This window comes from Chanodichthys erythropterus, chromosome 3, assembly GCF_024489055.1.
Source record: "Chanodichthys erythropterus isolate Z2021 chromosome 3, ASM2448905v1, whole genome shotgun sequence".
In the NCBI taxonomy this organism is placed as follows: Eukaryota; Metazoa; Chordata; class Actinopteri; order Cypriniformes; family Xenocyprididae; genus Chanodichthys; species Chanodichthys erythropterus.
The window spans coordinates 42,305,564-42,325,987 of NC_090223.1; the positions used below are offsets into that span (position 1 = coordinate 42,305,564).

A 20,424-nucleotide genomic window follows, 5' to 3' on the forward strand; every position below is an offset into this window, starting at 1 on the left:
TCATCCGAGATGTTCATCTCTTTATTTCTTCAGCTGAAAAGAAATGAAGGTTTTTGATGAAAACATTCCAGGATTATTCTCCTTATAGTGGACTTCAATGGAGCCCAAACGGTTGAAGGTCAAAATATAGTTGTTACATATAGTAGTAATACAGTTATGAAGAATACAGAATAGGGAAGGTGCAGGACATACAGCGTAAGCTTTTTGAACAATACGAAAGTGCGGTTTTGGAACCGCTTGGAAAGCGATCATTTGTGTTTATAAAGCATATACATTTAATTTTTTTTCCGAAAATGCCCACTCGTTTTGCTAGATAAGACCATTATTGCTCGTCTGGTATCATTTAAAGCCCTTTGAAGCTGCAGTGAAACTGTAATTTCGACCTGCAACTGTTTGGATGCCATTGAACTCCAAAAAAGGAGAAAAATACTGGAATGTTTTTATCAAAAACCTTCATTTATTTTCAACTGAAGAAAGAAAGACATGAGTGAGTGAGTAAATTATCAGGAAAATTTTATTTGAAAGTGAACTAATCCTTAAGTCCTCATAAGCAAATATGGCAATTTTAAATTGTCAGTTATTTAAACAGTCATTTGTAGAGTTTCTTGGCTTAAATGTATTAAATAACATTGTATTAAATTGCATAAATGTATTAAATTTTACTTAAATTGAAAGGTTTCAAGTATCTGAGTTATGCCATTACAATAAAAACTAGCATATCTTCTTGTAACAATAATCACCCAATAGATTTTATTACATAGTGAAAAAAATTTAAAAAAAGGAAGAAAAAAAAAAGAATAAGAATCAGAAAATTTCGAAATCTGTATTTGCACATTTCTTGTGCATTAAAACATGTCGCTGCAGGAGGTGGGAACTATTTACTCCTCGCAGCAGTAGTGCGGTCTGTCGGATATATTTCTGTGCAGCACCCTCTGCTGTTGTGATTATTGCTGATGCTTGTCATTATTAGAGATAATGAAAGTGGAAAGCAGTGGATATTTGTCAGTTTGTCGATCTGTTTATCTGACATTACGCCGCTGCAAATGAGCTATGGTCCGTTTTTATGAATTTGTAATGTTTATGGATGTCTGCAGTTGAACTCACTGCGAGAAAAATAGTTTGTGTATGTGACAGTTTTTCACTGTGAAAAGTCGCAATGGATCGAGCATTAAACTCTGACCCTGTAATTACAGCTGACACTGAAGGTAGGATGCTTTAATGACTTACAGTATTTTATGATTTATAAAATAAGCATTTTTATCCTGACGTGTTTTTCTGTATGTTCCCAGGTCGTTTTCAGCGCTGGAGAAATTGGATTGGGTTTTGGTAAGGAAATCATCTATCAACATTACATAAAGTAAAGTTTACGCAATATCTAAACTAATCTTCATGATCTCCATCTAGGTTACTGGGACTTTGCAATAACTTCGCATATGTGGTGATGCTGAGTGCAGCACATGACATCTTACAAAAACAGGAATCTCAAAACACAACAACTCCTGTAAGATATAGTTTGGCTATAAAATTACCACAACTTCGTCTTTGTTTTGTGAGAAAGAGGTGTTTAAATCTTAAAAGTGTATTTTAAAAATTTTTACTCCCAAATAATATAATGAAATAAAAGTGCATGTGTTTATTCACACTTAAGTATAATTTCAAAAAGAGCACTTTATAATAGTAAATATTTAAATCTTTTTAATATTCTTTTGTCATGATTTTAAGAAGTGCACTTACTTTGATGTGTTGACTGACATACTAAATATTTAAAGTAAAAATATTTTAAATGTATTATGTTGTAACTTTATCATTACAAATGTGTAATTACAAATAAATTTAAAAACATGACATTAAGTTTTAGTTTACCATAAATGATTATCTGTACATTCGGCAGTACACCTTAATCATATTTTAAAGACAATAGAAGTAGTCCTACTTAAGTATACCAAAACACTCAAGGCATTTATTATGCATTTAAACTATAACACGATTTCTAAAAAAAATCTGAAAACCTTACATTCTGTTCATGCTTCATATATAGTCAAACCAAAAATTATTCGGACATTTTTTATATTTTTGTAGTGAGTTCAGGACACTCTAGTTTATTTATGTAAGTGAGGATAGCAAAATAAAGTAAACTGTGACATATTTTACCAAACATTCTTCATACAGTGAACTACTAGTCAAATTGATAAAAATTTGGGACCAAAAATTATTCAGACACTTTGACCTGACCATGTTTTGTTTAAGTGTCTGACATAATTTAAACTATAGTGAATAAACTCTATTAATGAATGAAATGTTCAAGGTGTCTGAATACATTTTGGTTTGACTGTATATTCTTTTAAAGAATATTATGTCCATTATGTACGCTTTTTAAAAGTATGCTAACGTGCACTTTTTCCACAAGGTTTGACAACTCATGTTTCTTGTTTTTTTTTTTATTCACCCACTAGACTCCAGCTCCAAATGTAACTAACATAGAGATCCGGAGCAGCAGCAACAGCAGCCGCTATGACTGCAATCCTGTGTCTACTGCAGTACGTCTTTCTTTCTCTCTGTCATTCGTTTCACCTTTTCAAATTTGTCGCTTATGTTGTCTTTGCATTTGAGTGTATGTTTAAATATTTGTTCAGGGAGTGACACTTTTTGTTCTTTCTGTTTCTAGGCTGTGCTGTTGGCTGATATCTTACCCACCCTCATAATCAAATTCACAGCACCTTTCTATATACACAAAGTGCCTTATGGGTAAAGTTGACGAACACTTATTTATTTGATGTCTAACAACCGTGGGCATCTTCAAACAGGTTTAGCTGCATAGAAGTTGAAAATATGTAATGTAAAGCTGCACTAAGAGATGGATTTGCAGCTCTTGATAGTGTAAGAAATCAATGTCAACCCTGTTAAGAAAGTTAAAGGGACAAAGTCTGATTTGTTTGTAGCCCAGTACAGTGTTTTTTCTATTAAAGGGTTAGTTTTGTGGAAGAATTATCCCTTTAATTGTTAATTAATGTGTTGTTTGATAATCCCCCGGTTTCACAGACAAGGCTTAAGTTAGTCCCAGACTAAAATGCATGTTTTGGCTGTTTTAACTGAAAGCAACTTGAACTGACATTTCTTAAAATATGTCAGAGCCATTGTTTTGTCCCAAGATGAACACCAGTAATGTTTTTTTCTAGGGTAAAGCGACTTAAATGTCCTAATTGAACTAAGGCCTAATACTTACTTAGTCTATGCCCTGTCTGTGAAACCGGGCCATTGATTGTTTTCTTTTCACTTTTATTATGAACAGTTTCCGTGTTTTGGTGTGTTTCCTTACGGCTGTTGTCAGCTTCCTGATGGTGTCATTTTCTTCAACTATATTGATGAGCATCACTGGTAACGAGCATGTCCTCTTTTGTACTGGATTAATGAGATCTGTGACATACATGTTGTGATGAACCTCTGAATCTTTCCTCAGGTGTCATCTTTGCCAGTATTAGTTCAGGATTGGGGGAGCTTTCCTTCCTCTCCCTCTCTGTGTTTTTCAGCAGGTAGCTCCTTGAAACTCATTAATTCATTCATTCAAACTGTGTTGTAATGGGATGTTTTTGATGTAATTTTAAACAAAAGTTGCCACTTGACCTTATTATGTTAGTCTTTTGGCCATTTAATTTTGTGCATGTTCAGGTATTATCTGTGGTAGTGACAGCAGTTATTTAGCAGTTTTGACCCAATATGAGCCAAAAAAAACAAAAACAAGCAAACAAACTGAGATTTTACATCTAGTATGCTGTACAATTTGTGAATTTTATTAGATCTTCTGGGTATTCTATATGCATGCAGCAAATTAGCATACTATGCACAGCCACTATCCACTGCCATTGAAAATGTTGTCGTCTGTAAAACATTTTTAAACAAACTAACACTTTTATTCTGCACGTATGATTTAAATTGATAAAAAGTATCAGTAAATACGTTCATAATTGTACACATTTCTGTTTCAAACAAATGCTGTTCTTTTGATTTCTATTCATTATAGAATTCTGAAAAAAATCATCAAGGTTTCCACAAAAAAAAATTAAGCTGAACAACTCCACAGGAATAATTTACGTTTTTAAATATATTTAAATAGAAAACATTATTATTGTAATTAGAGATGCACTGATATATCGGCCAATAATCAGTATTGGCCGATAAAAGCAAATTTTCACACTATCGGTTGATAATTTAAAAACAGCTGATAGTCAGGGCCGATATATCCTGTCAATCAAAAGAGGGCAGGAAAATGCACTGATTTGTGCTTTGTGTAAAGAAAATGCTAAGAAACCAGTTTTATGTTCAGTATTAATAGTAATTATATGAATTAACATTTAGAAAGTTAAGAAATATTAACTTAATCTCCAGAATTTAGTTAATGTGTGTTTGAGTTATGTGTTTGTTTATAACTGATACCAGTTACTCTGAATCAAGTTGATGAAATGGAGAGAATAATAGTTTTTATTTGCATTTCTTTCAAAATATAATGATTAAAAATATAATTATTAATTTTTAATTATAATGAAATTATCATTAATTTTAAAGAAGGCAGAACACCCAAACTATCAGTATCGGCAGATATCGCTCTGAATAATTTAGTATCGTTGCATCTCTGATTGTAAAAAATCTTCACGATATTGCTGCTTGAACTGTGTTTTTGGTCAAATAAATGCATCCTTGGTGAACTTAAGCGACTTTAAAAAACACTGAAAGATCTTACCGACCCCAGACTTTTAAATGGTAGTGTATATACTACATATTACAGAAAAAGTATGAATAATATGTTACTATGCTATTTCGAGCAAAGCCGTAGTCACTGATCTCAGTTTTACTTGTTTATCAATATTTTGTGTTTCTGTGTTTCTGTGTTTCTGTCTCTTCAAGGGATGTGTTAAGTGGCTGGGGGTCCGGCACGGGGGCAGCAGGAGTAGCTGGAGCTTTCCTCTACTCAGCATTTACTCAGGCTGGTCTGACCCCCCAAGTTACGTTATGGATCATGCTGGTTGTCCCTGTTATTTTGGCTGTTAGGTAAGAATAACTTTCCTGGGTTGTACCTGTTGACCAAATTGATTGCTTAAATGTATCTCTTTCTCTCATTAATTTTCCCCCCCAGCTATTTCTTCCTCCTGGTTTTTCCTCCTTCGTTTCCACAGTGGAGACGGCACGAGGTTGGTCACGGTCCTTTCAGAACAGCGAACTCCCAGGAGAGACGCCCTTTAATTGAGGAAGAGACTGATACAGATGAGGACTCTGAGCCAACTCGGGAAGAACAAGGTGTGTGCATTAAGGAACTGGTTGCTTGTATTGATGCACCTTTTCATTCTCATGATGATGTGTATGATGGTCCATTCAGATAACTGTACTGGCCATGCTCTCTTCCTTATGACAGAGGACAAGCACGCCGGACCCCTGACCTTCACTGACCAATTACACATTATTAAGGTTAGACCTGTTGTGTGCAACTATATAATCATTGGGTCTCATTCATGAAACATTCGTAAATATACGAGTAAATATGTGAGTGATTTGCGCGTAAAGAGACCTTCCCGAAAACTCTTCTCCTGATTCACAAATACTTCGTAAACATCAGAAGTGATAGTGAAATGTGTGTGTGTGTTAATGAATTCCAATCAGTCGTAAACGGGACGCGCGTGCACGCTCATTCTCAATTACCATAAATCCCGCCCATTAAATCCGACTGACAACTATATATGGGCATCATATTATGACACCAAACGAAGGATTTTGGCCATTTTATAGGAAACAATTTCCATAACAATTAAGGGGCCATTAGTTTGCCCAGCCCTATTGAAATCAATTCATTATTTGATTAAAGTGCTCCGTTTGCAGATGCTATTACTGGCTCTCAAAATAAAAGTAACAAGAAAAAACTTATGTAATTACTATATATAATATTTTTTCAAAATGCTGTGTAATGTACCTTATTAAGGTGAATTAAAATGCAGCCTTATTAATGAGCAAAACGTTCGGATGTTAAACGCACTATTTACGCGTGACTGGGAGCAGGTGTAGATTTCTTTCGTACCAACTAACATTTGGAAAATACGAACATTTTAATGAATCCGAAAATTTACACCAGAACCACTTTACACACGATTTACACAAAAATTTGTTCTGCTCGTGTTTCATGAATGAGACCCCTTGTCTGCTTAAATGATATTGCATCCGCTTTGGTCAATAAATATGTATTGTAGTGTAATTTTATAATTCCTATAACAGTTTAGAATTACTGAGATAAAATGAGTAATATCCAGTTAGTCTGGATGTGATCTCAGTGTACTTATTTACATTTATTTTCTAGGCCATTGAACATCAGAAATGCTGTTTCTTTCTTTTGAGGTTACATTTTTAAAAAATGACTTGATGCACATTTAAAGTGTAAGCATAGCTTGCGTGTGTCATGTAGGATAGTGTTTTGTACGTGTGTTTTTTTGTTTTGTTTGCACCTTGTTGTGCTGCAGTCAGGAAATACACTTCCTCTTTGAGACTTTTACTTATTTTACTCCTATGATCTCTTTCAGGGTCTGCTGAAGTTTATTTTTCCTCTTAGTGTTGTTTACTTCGCTGAGTATTTCATTAACCAGGGACTGGTGAGTGTTTTCTGTAACAGTCTCAGATAACAGTCAAAAAGAGCCAGACACCAGTAAAACTACCTGTGATCTCTACATATCACTAATATATTTATTAATCTCTCTCAATAGTTGGAGTTGCTCTACTTTCCCGACTCTTCTCTCTCACACGCAGAACAATATCGCTGGTAGGACACATCGCTTATCTCTTTATTTCATGACTTTGAAATACACTACTGTTCAGTATTTTGGGGTTGGTAATGCTTTAATTTGATTAAAAATACAGTGAAAACAATAATGTTATGAAATATTACTACAAATGAAATATTTTCTATTTTAATATATTTTGAAATGTAATTTATTCCTGTGATTTCAAAGCTGAATTTTCAGCATCATCATTCAGTGTCACATGATCCTTCAGAAATCATTCAGATATGATGATCTGGTGCTTAAAGAAAAAGATTTCTTATTGTCATCAATGTTGAAAACTATTGTGCTGCTTCATATTTTTTGTGGAAACCATGATGCATTGTTTTCAGGATTCTTTGATGAAAAGAAAGTTAAAAGAAACAATATTTATTTGAAATTTTGTAATATTAAATGTCTTTACTAACACTTGATCAATTGAATGAATCCTTGCTGAATAAAAAAAACATGAATTTCTTTAAAAATAAAAACAAACATTAACCTTATTCAAACAAGTTTAACACAGGCATTCAAAGAAAAAAATACATATAGACAAGAAAGAAAAGAATAAAACATAGATAAATACACACATAAACATACTGAAATAATGATAAAATAGGGTACAATTCTTCCATTGTGGCCTAATAATGACATAATGAAAAAAAGGTAGTTGCCACATTTAATTGTGAAAAGAAAAATAAAATCAGTTATGAGAATGTTTTTGACATGAGGGTGAATATATGATGACAGAATGCTCATTTTGGGGTGAACTATCCCTTTAAGAGAACATCCCAAGTTCACATTGTAAAAGTCTTGGTTCCTTCACCTCAAGCAGTACTAGTTGTGTGTTTTTGTTTTGATGTTATTCTGTTGAGTTTAAATGCCAGCAAATGCCTATTGTGTGTCATTATCTCTCCTCTGCAGGTATCAGACACTTTACCAGATTGGTGTGTTTTTTTCCCGCACATCTCTTGTCTGTTTTAAGATCAGGAAAATTTTCCTTATGTCTCTCTTACAGGTGAGATGTTGAGCTGATGCTGAGCAAGACACAACAGTGCATAAACTTAAACATACAGTCAAACCAAAAATGATTCAAATGTTTTTGATATTTTTGGTATATTTTTACTAGTGGGTGCAGGACACTATAGTTCACTTATGTAAGTGATGATAGCAAAATAAAGTGTTACATATTATATCCAAAAATTCTTCATACCAGTAAAATTGATAAAAATTTGGAACCAAAAACTATTCAGACACTTTGACCTGACCAGGTTTTGCTTTAGTAGACACAGTTTAACTCTGAGATCTTGTCATATTTTATTACCATTTTTAAACTATAGTGAATAAACTGTATTTATGAATGAAATGTTCAAGGTGTCTGAATACATTTTGGTTTGACTGTACATATGAAACAGTAAATACAAGACAATGGAAAACTTTTAAAACTCCTCATGACACAGATTACTCTTTCTCTTTCAGTGTGTGAATGCTGTTCTGTTGGTTTTCGCTGTATATTACCAGTTCTTGCATTACCCATGGGTGGTCTTTATTATTGTCCTCTATGAGGGTCTGTTGGGAGGAGCAGCCTATGTGAACACCTTCTATTTCATCCGTGAGGAGGTATGTAAACCTCATTCAAACCATTTTGTTTAGACTAACATGTATCAGTCAATGGTGTCTAAAGCATTTTCTTATGCTGTTTCCGGACAGACTGCTGAGCGTGAGAGAGAGTTTGCCATGGCTGCAGCAAGTGTCGGGGACAGTCTGGGAATCGCTCTGTCTGCAGCTGCCTCCTTCCCCGTTCACCATTATTTCTGCTCTTTATGAGTGAATGATAATGTGTGTATGCGAAACATAAAGACTTTTATCTTCTCATGAAAAATATCATTCCATTTGAGCTTTGGACTAATATGTTGTGATTTAAATTAATAGTAGTTTAAATTAATATCTTATTGACCTTTGAGCTACTGACACAATTTTTATTGACCTGTGATGCACCTAAAACAAGAACAAATTTGTATCTTCTTTGTAACTAAAAATCCTGGAATCAAATGTATAATGTTTCCCAAAATTATTCTTTAAGTGTTAAATTAAAATATTTTGCTTTAAGGCACTTGTGTGTTGCTCTCATGACCCTGTAAACTCACCAAATAGTTCCTGAAGTGTTGCTGCCTCCATTTATAAAGCAGTTTCATTTCTCTTTTTGTGGCTAATGGTGACGGTTGCAGGTCCTCACCCTTGGTTTTGCAGTTGAACTTATTAGCAAACGTCTGCAGACTTGGCAACAGTCTGTTGCTTTCTTAAGATTCATTGCTTTCATTTCCCATTCCTTGCCAGTTGCCTGTGTTTTTCAGTTCATCTTCATACAACAACTGAGCAATGGAAAAGTATTCTTATCGTGCACTAGATGGTAGTAACGAGTTGCAGTTCTGCTTTTAAGAGCAGTAAAGGGATGTCTGTGAAAAAGGTGTTGGTGTCTGACTTTGGCTCACACATTTAAACTAATCATGTGACAGCAAGTCATCATCAGTCAGCTCTGAGTTGACAGTACATGTTAACCAGATTTCAAAGACAATATAGTATAAAATTACACATAAGGATGTACTTGGGTACTTAAATCGGTCAAAAAATAAACTCTTTTAAGTATATTATTTCTGCAATTAGTACTGTTTTTAAATGTAAGATAAAATTTATTTCTTTTTCACAAGGGGTGATACTTAAAGGATTAGTTCACTTTCAAATTAAAATTTCCTGATAATTTACTCACCCCCATGTCATCAAAGATGTTCATGTCCTTCTTTCTATAGTCGAAAAGAAATTAAGGCTTTTAATGAAAACATTCCAGGATTTTTCTCCGTATAGTGGACTTGAATGGAGCCCAAACGGTTGAAGGTCAAAATTACAGTTTACAGCAATCCCATACTTTATACTTTTTACCATAAATGCTCATCTTGAACTAGCTCTCTTCTTCTTCTCTATTTGAATTCCAGCCATGTAGACACTGCTAAGTGTATTACTGCCCTCCACAGGTCAAAGTTTGAACTATACTGTTATATATAATATGCTAGTACAAGTATAACAATTTGACCTGTGGAGGACAGTAATACACTTAGCAATGTGTCTACACTGCTGGAATTCAAATAGAGAAGAAGAAGAGAGCTAGTTAAAGATGAGAATTTATGGTTAAAACGTATATAATTTATTTAATTTTTTAATAAAATGCGTGATGGTTTCTCTAGATAAGACCCTTATTTCTCATCTGGGATCGTGTAGAACACTTTGAAGCTGCAATGAAACTGTAATTTTGACCTTCAAATGTTTAGAGGCCATTGAAGTCCACTATAAGGAGAAAAATCCTGGAATGTTTTCATCAAAAACCTTCATGTCCTTCTTTCTTCAGTCGAAAAGAAATTAACATCTTAGATGAAATGGGGGTGAGTAAATTATCAGGAAATTTTAATTTGAAGGTGAACTAGTCCTTTAACACAGCCACTGAGAAACAACAGGCCAACACCTATTTTAAACAACTATTATGACATGCATGTAGTTTTATAACCTCACATTAATTGAGCTTTACAACCTCGTATTAAAAACTGCAACAACAAAAAAAAGCTAAAATGTGAATAAAATTGGTGACCAGTTATATACGCAACATACATTTTTTAAAATAAAATAAATAATAATATTGCCTGTTATTTATCAACAAACGACTTTTATTTTGAAAACCTGTGCGTATAGCCGCCATCTTGGATATTCTCGAAGGTAGCGATGTTCACATTGATGCACATGATACAGTAAACCAGGCGGAGGGATCGATTAAAAGATCAAAACTGGTAAGATATGACTATATTTTTGTGGTTTGCTAAATCAAACCCTTAAGGACAAATTATTTTACTCCAATATTCATTTCTACAACTGAATTTCTCTTTCTTATCCTTAGTGACATGAAGATCTAGCTAGCTTAGCAGCATAACTAACATAATGAGTGAACTTAGCAAACCCTAAGCATAATAATTTTGTTTTTGTAAGTTTGTGCCATTCATGTGGGCCACTCACTTCTGTATTCTGTGAGTCCTGCGGAAATCCAGTTATTAATTTGTACTGTGTTGTCCTGACATGCCCGCCTCTCTGAGGGTCCGCGGGTGCACTAAGTTAGTCACGAATCGTGATTCACGATCGCGCAGACTCAGTCACAAGTCTCTCGTATGACTAATAAGTTAGTCATCCATGTCTGTGCGCACATTTCTCATCAGTTACATCTTGGTGGATTCCTGTGTGTAAACATGTCATCTTCCCTTTGTTCTTGCAGGAAGTGTCTGGTGTTAAACTAACAGTGTGCCTGTGGTCCTGTTGATAGGAAGGGCTCAGCAGTGCCTGGGTGCCCAGGGAGCCACTGCCTGAGTCCCTAGAGGTAGACACCAGACAACCACAGGACATGAGCGCCGCCAAAGGAGGCCTGGTCATCTTCACGGCCAACTCCAACCCCTCCAGCAGAGAGCTGGGCAGGAGGATAGCCGAGTAAGTTGCCACTGGAGGTCCATTATAACATGGCAGTTATATTGGGTAGTTAGGAAAAGTGGTAAGGCATTCATTCTCCAACAGCAGATCTGAGCTGGAACAACTGTATTCTTTTGAGTACCAATGGTTAGTACCAAATCAAGAGTGTTTTTTTTTTTTACTAAGAGGTGTCTTTTTCTACTTTTAAGTATACTACCGTTCAAAAGTTTGGGGTCAGTATGTCGTTTTTTTTTTTAAATGCATTAAAGTGACAGTCATTAATAATATTACAAAAGATTTCTGTTCTAAATAAATGTTGTTCTATTAAAGGCAGGGTAGGCAAAAAATTTTGTTCCAAATTTGTTTAAACTTTCTATATATATCCATGCATAATTAAAATGTAAGAACTCTGATAAAAAGAGTATAAAAATCGAGTGACTCTAGACCGTTTAATCTGTATTAAAGACAGCTCATTATTTCCATCCAGGACGAAACATAGGATTGGCTTAGGCGACTGTCACTCTCTCGCAACCATGGCAACCACCCTTTTGACACACATGACCTGCCCACTTGCGCGCGCACGTTTGATTTGGGGAATTCAAGATGCACGCGATCCTAGGAATACCAAAACAATGGCAGAGAAACAGCAAGCAAAATTCACAGTACCGGCCTATGCAGTTAGTGAAGGCAAACCAGGCAAAAAAAGGAAGACAGTAACAGTACACGAAAAGGCAATGAACAAAAAGTCTTTGGATAAACAAAGAAATAAAACGCGAGTTAATATCGGCGTGGCTTTCCAGCGATGGCGAGAACTGAGAGCAGGATTGTGCACAGTTTGCACGCATGCATCAATCGGCATTTATCATATATGCATCATATAACAGTGGCAGGTCCCGAGGCAGGCGCGCATAACTGTGGCAGGTCCAGTGGCAGCTCCCCCTGCCACGCAAAGATTTTACTCCCTCTCAACTGAGGGAACTCAAGGGGCTGAAAAGTGACTCCTTGATGGCTTTATTTCTGCTGGACAGGTAAATCTTTCTTTTTGTATTTTGATCATACATATTTTTTTGTTTATTTGTTCATGAAGCATGTGTCATTAGCACACGTAGCTGTGTAATATAGCTAACATAACATTACTTAGCGAGCCGTAGTAGAGACGATAAATAATCTATAGGCCTAGCTCAAGATGATAGCTATAGTGTTGAATTGTGCATAATTTTGCTTTAGATAACTAAATACATGTTTAACAGATAGTAGGCCTAACGTTACCCGCATCTAGGAACTTTTCTTAGAACTATATTTACCCTCTGTCTAACTCTTTTACCATGTTCACCTGTATGTTTACCTGCACGTTTTTTTTTTCGCCTTTGTGTTGTTTTTATATTCTCTACCTATATTTACTGATGTCTTTATCTTGTATCTGTGTGTGTCGTACACACTTTGTTGTATGTGTGTGTTATTATTTTGTGTCTGCAATGCAGTTGTGAGTTGATATTTGAGTGTATGTTACTCTGTTTATCTGTAGAACAACGTATATGTTATGAATCTTACACGAAATTCATCTTCATCACAGTGTAAATGATGGTAATGGGAAAACGTGTATCATGCAACATGTTTTTAGCTTTGCCTTATAAATAACTAGCTCGTTAGCGAATCAAAATATATATATTTTAAACTTTACCAATATCAATATGCTAGCTTGATAGTGAGTACTAAAATACATCTTGTTTGTTTATCTTCATAATTATAAAGTTATTTTTATTACATGTGATTCTGACATGATGTCACTACATGCACTGTGCTCCTTCCTCTTCGCTCGTCTCAGGTAAATAATGCGTCTTCCAGCTCAGTGGTCGGAGTCGCGCGTTCATGCGTTTTGGGGGCGTGGCTTTGGAAGGAGCCCAGAAGGGAGGGGGAGTGAATGGAAATAATGAGCTGTCTTTAAAACAGTCGTGAGAGGTCTACAGACACTCGATTTTTATACTTTACTCTGAAAAATACTTACATTTTAATTATGCATTGATATATAAATAAAGTTTAAACAAATTTTGAAAAAAAGTTTTTTTTATACATTTTTTACCTACCCTGCCTTTAATCAAAGACAACTGTTATCACTTTTATAAACATTTATAATAATGTTTCTTGAGCACCAAATTAAATTAGCATATTAGATTTTTGATCAAATAAATGTAGCTTTGATGAGAATAAGTCTTTTTTAAGCCCCCAAACTTTTGAATGGAGGTGTGTGTCTTAATGAATCTCACAAAGGCTCACATTTCATCAAAAAAAAAAAAAAAAAATGCAAAGAATGCAAAGAATAAACAACAATAGTTAATATTTTAACAATGGGTCTTTCTAGTCTAACTGAGATTTACATCTTGTAACTTAAATGTTAAATATTGATGATTCCTGTGATTTCTGCTGTTTGTTTAAACTGTTATTTTGCATCATATTGCCCTGAACTTGTTGTTCTTGCACAGGCGGTTGGGTGTGGAGCTTGGGAAGGTGCAGGTCTATCAGGAGGCTAACAGAGGTGAAGGCCTGTTTTTTGCTCAACTTTCTATTAAATATCTGCATTTTTTACACTAGCAATGGCTGCTGCTGTAGTGGTTGTTCATTCTTTGCGTGCCATACTGGAGAGTGTAGACAAAACAGAGCAGGGATCTGAGCTGCTATTGGCTAATTAAACTGACAGTCTTTGTTTTGGGTCATGCTTGTGTATTGTGAAATGGAGATATGCTTACACTCCCACATGCAGACACTTCTCCTAGCATTACCTGCGCAGTCAAATCTTTGTGGGAACTTTTAAATAGGCAGTCTGTTTGAGTGAAAGTTAAACATTTAGTGTGGATCAAAAAAAAATGAAAGTAACATTTCTTTTCCCACAGAAACACGGGTCCAAATCGAAGAGTCTGTGCGCAGCAAAGATGTTTTCATCATTCAGACTGTGTCCAAGTAAGAAGTCTTAGGGGCTGTTTACACAACACCATTTGCAACGGAAAGCTTTTTATGCGTTTTGGCCATTTATTTACACGACAACGACGTTTTGGTGGCCTGAAAACACAAACTTTTGAGAACAGGTTTCAAAGTGCAAGTTTTTGAAAATGCTACCTTTGTCAATCTGTGAAAGTTTTGTTGATAATAAATAAATAAAAGTGTTTTATATATATATATATATATATATATATGTGTGTGTGTGTGTGTATATGTGTAATTATATATATATATATAATATATATATATATATATATAAAATGTCTCTGAAAAAGTTACCCATTTAGTCAACTTTTCTTTACAATTGGACTTCATGTTAAACCAATATACAATACTTTAAATAATAATAAACTAATATATATATATATATATATATATATATATATATATATAAATGTATATAATTACACATATACATACACACACACACACATATATATATCTCCAAACTGTTTTTTTTTTCTAATCTAGTGTCCTGTTTTGACAGCTCAAACCCCCTGAAGCCAGTGTGCTGCATTATGCAAATTCATGCAAATTAACCCTCAGTTTGACATTAATACTGATGTTAAATTTACAAATCTCCATGTATGCAAATTAGGTTTCCTAAATCGCAGTCTTTGAAAACTTCCTTCCTTCCCTGTCTGCAGGGATGTTAACACCACCATCATGGAGCTGCTCATTATGGTGTATGCCTGCAGGACGTCCTGTGCTCGGAATATCATCGGCGTCATTCCCTATTTCCCTTACAGCAAACAGTGCAAAATGAGGAAAAGGGGCTCCATCGTCTCTAAACTACTTGCCTCAATGATGTGTAAAGCAGGTAAATGAGTCCATCCAAGACTAAATAGTTCCTTCATTTGTGGTTTATAAGGATACTGGGCAATTATTGTCCTCTAACTCATATGCTTTGTATGTTCGCTCTGTCCACTGTGGCTTTGAGCAGGTCTGACTCATCTCATTACTATGGATTTGCATCAAAAGGAAATCCAGGGTTTCTTCAACATTCCAGTGGACAATCTCCGGGCCTCACCGTTCCTGCTACAGTACATACAAGAAGAAGTAGGTCCTTGCTTAATGCTTGTCTTCATGTTATTTGCATGAGATCTGAAATTCCTGTATATACTGTAGTTGTTCTTCCTGTTTGTCCTGTCAAAGCCTTCAGATTGAATAATAGGTCAGTCCATGTTATCATGTTATGCTGCTAATAAATAGAAAGCAGGACCAGACCAGGAAACCACTGAATTTTCTCAGAATAAATTCCTCCACTCAAGATTATGCATTCATTTATTCATGAGAAACTTTCTCTCTTGCTCAGATGGAAGGTCATCTGCCATTAGTTAGTAATGAGCCTTGACTGTATGTGAATGCCTGATATATGTGTGTATATCTCTGCCTTTTAGATTTGTAATTTTATTTTTTAACTTTGCCTTTGCATTCAGATTCCTGACTACAGAAATGCTGTAATTGTGGCCAAATCTCCAGCATCAGCCAAAAGGTAAAGTAATCTCTTACTTTTGCAGGCCATGTCATGTAAAATATCCATGGACCTAAGAAATAGAGACTTGCAGGAGTAATTGACCAGTCAAGTATTTGTTCTATATCATCTAATAAGAATAAAATATTAAAGTACCTTCACAATGTTACCTGCTTTAAGCACCAATGAATTATCCTTTCCTACCAAATCCCTCACTTAAATCTCATTGATACGCTGTATGCGTTGGGTGGCGCTGTGCAAACATGATGTTGAAGTTATGAAAGATGATGATGTGTGCTTTCAGATACACTCAGGTGTGTCATTATTTTAATTCCTATTGGTATATTGATTTTTTTTTTACAGTCATGCATCCCACAGGAAAAAAAAATCTGCTTTTAAGTTAGAAAGTAAATGAGAAATTCAATTCAAAATTAACCATGCTTGTCACATGATGATATAGGGGCTCACAAACATTAAAACGTCTATAAAAAAAATACACAATAGTGCTAAAAACACAATAGTGCCAAAAAGGTTTTATAAATAAAATAGTAAGGGGGAAGTGCAAAGTTGTATTTAGAAAAAGAAGACAGTGTTCTCAACCAGGGGACCAGGCCCACTAGGGGGCCTCAGCAATCTTCCATGGGGGCAATAAATCTCAAAGGGATAGTTCACCCAAAATGAAAACTATCCCATGATTTACTCACCCTCAAGCCATCCTAGGTGTATATGACTATCTCTTTAAGACAAACACAATCAGAGATTTAAAACTATCATGGCTCCTCCAAGCTTTATAATGTTAGTGAACGGGGGGCATGTTTTGAAGCCCGAAAAAAAAATGCATCCATCTATCATAAAAAATAATCCATACGGCTCTAAGAGGGTTAATAAATGCCTTCTGAAATGAATGATGAGTTTTGCAATAAAAATATCCATATTTAAAACTTTATAAAGTAAAATAACCAGCTTCCGGCAAATGGCCGTACGCCTCGATTTGCAGCGGAAGAGTGACATCTGACCTGACGCATGACGTAATGACGAGCACGGAAGTGAAAAGGATAGAGTAAAACAAAACACCGGTCACAAATTAGAAGTTTGAAATGAGAAATGTTCGAGGATTTCGAGATAAGAGAAGAGAAGCATGAGGTTGTTGCCCATCCATATTTGTTTAAACCGCGAGAGGCGTCTAAGCTTACGATACTCCTACATCCTCCTCCATACATCATGTCACGGGTTACTCAATTGGCGCAAGTCAACTTGTGCAGTATGTGTACTGTCATCTGCAGGGAGCTAGTTATTTAAATTTATAAAGTTGTAATTATGGATATTTTTCTTACAAAAATGCATCGCTTTGCTTCAGAAGGCCTTTATTAACCCCTGAAGCCGTATGGATTATATTTATGATTGATGGATGCATTTATTTTGGACTTCAAAACACATCCCCCATTCACTACCATTATAAAGCTTGGAAGAGCAAAGATATTTTTAAATATATCTCAGATTGTGTTCATCTGAAGATGATAGCCATATACACCTAGGATGGCTTGAGGGTGAGTAAATCATGGGCTAATTTTCATTTTTGGGTGAAGTAACCCTTTCAAATAATGTAAATTCGGTTATATTAACATATAATAATTTAAAAAAACACTAAAAATTAGGATGCACAACATTTAAACTGACATTTTAGTTGATTTATTTTTATTACAACAACAGAAGTACCAGAGGTACATATCAGCTTAGATAGGAAGACCTTCAAATATTGTCTTGGACAAAGTATGGCCTTGGAAAGGTTTAGAACCATTTATGTAAGAATACTTGACTACAGATTATTCCAAATGCTCATATCTACCCAATTAAAAGGATTTGGAGTAGAATTTGCAGCTCTTTTTCTTCTTTCATGTTAGTTCTTTGGTTTGTGTCAAAACGGTTGAGTAGAGCCACATAAAAAAAAAAACAAAATTGAAAATTAATTCTGTGTCTGTCCTTTTACAGGGCCCAATCATTTGCTGAAAGATTGCGGCTGGGCATCGCTGTGATCCATGGTGAAGCCCAAGATGCCGAATCGGACCTGGTCGATGGACGTCATTCCCCACCCACTGTCAAAAACATTGGCGCCATCCACCCAAGCCTAGAGATACCATGTGAGAATCTCACCTCAGCAAACTCACTTAGTCTGTTTTGTTTATTTTTTTCCCCCTTATTCTCTATTGTCTTCTCTCTTTTTTTTTCTTGCATAGTGCTGATTCCCAAAGAAAAACCCCCAATAACTGTAGTGGGAGATGTAGGTGGACGAATTGCCATCATAGTGGTGAGTTGAAGATTATTTGAATGTCTTCAGGGTGCTATTTTAAGTTCTTCTAAAAATAGCACACAAAAAAAACCTTTTTTGTTTTGTTTTGTTTTAGGATGACATCATTGACGATGTCGACAGTTTTCTAGCAGCAGCCGAAACTCTAAAAGAAAGAGGCGCCTACAAGATCTTTGTCATGGCCACTCATGGAATCCTCTCCTCAGATGCCCCTCAGCTAATAGAGGAGTCCGCCATAGATGAGGTTATCATATTAATTTGAGGCTCAGAGGGACAAAGTGTTTTGTCATGAACTGACTTTTTGATGTCTTTCTGTACAGGTAGTTGTCACCAACACCATTCCACACGAGATCCAAAAACTCCAGTGTCCCAAGATCAAGACGGTGGATATCAGCATGATCCTGTCAGAAGCCATTCGCCGCATCCACAATGGAGAATCCATGTCTTACCTTTTCCGTAATATAGGCATGGATGATTAGCGGGATTATGTAGTCAGTCTTAACATGTGCACAGAGGTCAAGACTCATTTCTCTCCCTATTGCCTGTAACATTAACTGTTTTTCCTCTGACTCGCTCATCATAACTGCTTCACCTCGTTGTATATGTAATATTTTGAAATAATAATTGTACGTTCAAAGAACCAGGATGTTCTGTGATGCTACATGATTTCAGTGTCCTAAAATGCTGATGTCAACACGTTCAGAGGATTGAAGTGCAGGAATACTCCACCTCTTGATCTTAAATGTTGGCACTTTTATACGATTTTGAAGTACTAGAATTAAAGGGAGGTCCACTGGATGTTAAAATTACCTCTTCATTTCTTTTAGCCATAGATCTTCTTTCTTTGCTTCCTTTTTAAAAAAATAATTGAAGAATGGGCAACTCCACTATGTGGCCAACAATTACAAAATGTTACCATATATGAAATCTATGCTGTGACATATCAGTGTCAGTGCCTCTTGATTTGTGTAATTATTGTGCCACTAGTAGTTTTTGTGTATCCGTCTGGTAATGCTAGGCTAGGTACTGCTGATGTTGAATTCGAGTTTTATTTAATACATGGCAAAGGTACATTCATAGACCTCAATATAGCCCTTAAGATCGAAACTAATGTACTTGACTGAATGTTTCCCCCCCATTAGATTCTAATACTAACACTTTAACAGAGAGCCTATTTGTTTTGAAGCATCTTTGCCTCATAAATGTTTGGTCATTGCGGCCATAATTTCTGAATATATTGCCTGTAAGAACTTGACTTCTCATTTTCAAATGAAATGCAGGGTTTTTGTTATGTAACTAATATTTCAGGCTTTTGTATTTATTCACAGCACTTGATGACAATGAATAAACAACTTAAAGACTATCTGGTGTCATCTGTCATCTGGTGTCAGGCCGGCTGAGATTAGATTGACAACTAGGTTGGCAGAACTAGAGTTTCCAGTTTGTTGTACCATGCTAGTCTGTTCTAGATTTCAAGCATATGCTGTTTACTGGCTTTTGAGATCTGCCTTATATATATTCACCAAAAATAAGCCAACAGAGGGCAGTCAACACATCACAGAACTCCCCATTCAAATACATTTACAGTATGCTAGCAACACCAAAGTCATAGGTTCGATTTTATGCATTTAAAGCAGATTTGGAGAAAATCCTCTTCCAAGTGCATACATTATGCTGGTGAATCTGATTCGCTGCCCTTATCTAGATCTGCATACTGTTCTCAAACGGGTTCATTAAAAGAAAAGACGTTTTTAAAGGGATTTTTTTAAATAATAATAAAAAAGATATACCAGATATACAGTTCTATTCATTTCATTAAATGACACAGATAAGCAGCAGTGAGTTAGACGATAAAGACGGTTCCTGTTTTGCAAAATGACTCAAGCATCCTGAGGGCAGAAAAAAGTTCTGACAGGGATGTAGCAGACTTTACTTCATCAAAAACTTCTGTGTTGGAAAGTACCGCTCTGCAAAGCTTAAGATGTATGACCCAAGAAATCTTGCAGCTAGTTTCACAGATAAGTATTTCTTCTTTTCTTGCAAATACTTCCTACAGAGATATTTTTAACTTAAGCAGGGCAGCGAACGATTGTTCTCTGTCTGTGTTTAGTGAGTCTTGTTGCCCACAAATGCTTGCTCAGTCCTAGCTTCGAAGGGATAGTTTAGCCAAAAATGAAAATTCTGTCATTCACTCACCCTCATGTTTTACAAACCTTTTTGACTTACTTCTCTGAAACTTAAAAATGATTAAAAAAATATCCCATACAATGAAACGAGTCCAGTGTTGATTTGGACCCTGTTAAATTACATAGATTTTGATGACAATTTTAATTTGGGGTAAAATATCCCCTTAAAGGGTTAGT

The 20,424-nt window shown here is 35.4% G+C and overlaps 2 protein-coding genes across 5 annotated transcripts; both read left to right on the forward strand.

Annotated features, from left to right (window-relative positions):
- The first annotated feature begins 931 nt into the window (after window positions 1–931).
- cln3 (CLN3 lysosomal/endosomal transmembrane protein, battenin) lies at window positions 932–9,406 on the forward strand. The gene is made up of 15 exons (XM_067375722.1): window positions 932–1,205; window positions 1,290–1,326; window positions 1,405–1,501; window positions 2,454–2,537; window positions 2,666–2,745; window positions 3,290–3,375; window positions 3,458–3,530; window positions 4,900–5,043; window positions 5,129–5,289; window positions 5,405–5,457; window positions 6,558–6,626; window positions 6,738–6,793; window positions 7,716–7,809; window positions 8,271–8,411; window positions 8,502–9,406. The coding sequence occupies exons 1-15, from the start codon at window positions 1,157–1,159 to the stop codon at window positions 8,616–8,618; spliced, it is 1,341 nt and encodes a 446-aa protein (XP_067231823.1). The 5' UTR covers window positions 932–1,156; the 3' UTR covers window positions 8,619–9,406.
- A 1,123-nt stretch (window positions 9,407–10,529) lies between these two features.
- On the forward strand, window positions 10,530–19,418 carry prpsap2 (phosphoribosyl pyrophosphate synthetase-associated protein 2). Of its 4 annotated transcripts, none has more exons than XM_067382362.1 (11): window positions 10,530–10,624; window positions 11,101–11,309; window positions 13,769–13,821; window positions 14,177–14,243; window positions 14,930–15,102; window positions 15,226–15,341; window positions 15,722–15,777; window positions 17,746–17,894; window positions 17,991–18,061; window positions 18,159–18,305; window positions 18,382–19,418. In XM_067382362.1, exons 2-11 carry the CDS (start codon window positions 11,227–11,229, stop codon window positions 18,538–18,540), a joined length of 1,074 nt encoding a protein of 357 aa, XP_067238463.1. In that variant the 5' UTR covers window positions 10,530–10,624; window positions 11,101–11,226; the 3' UTR covers window positions 18,541–19,418. The 4 variants fall into 4 exon arrangements, with proteins under 4 accessions (XP_067238463.1, XP_067238466.1, XP_067238465.1 ...); XM_067382365.1 differs by having other exon boundaries at window positions 10,531–10,624; window positions 11,101–11,435; XM_067382363.1 differs by having other exon boundaries at window positions 10,541–10,624; window positions 11,149–11,309.
- The last annotated feature ends 1,006 nt before the right edge of the window (window positions 19,419–20,424 follow it).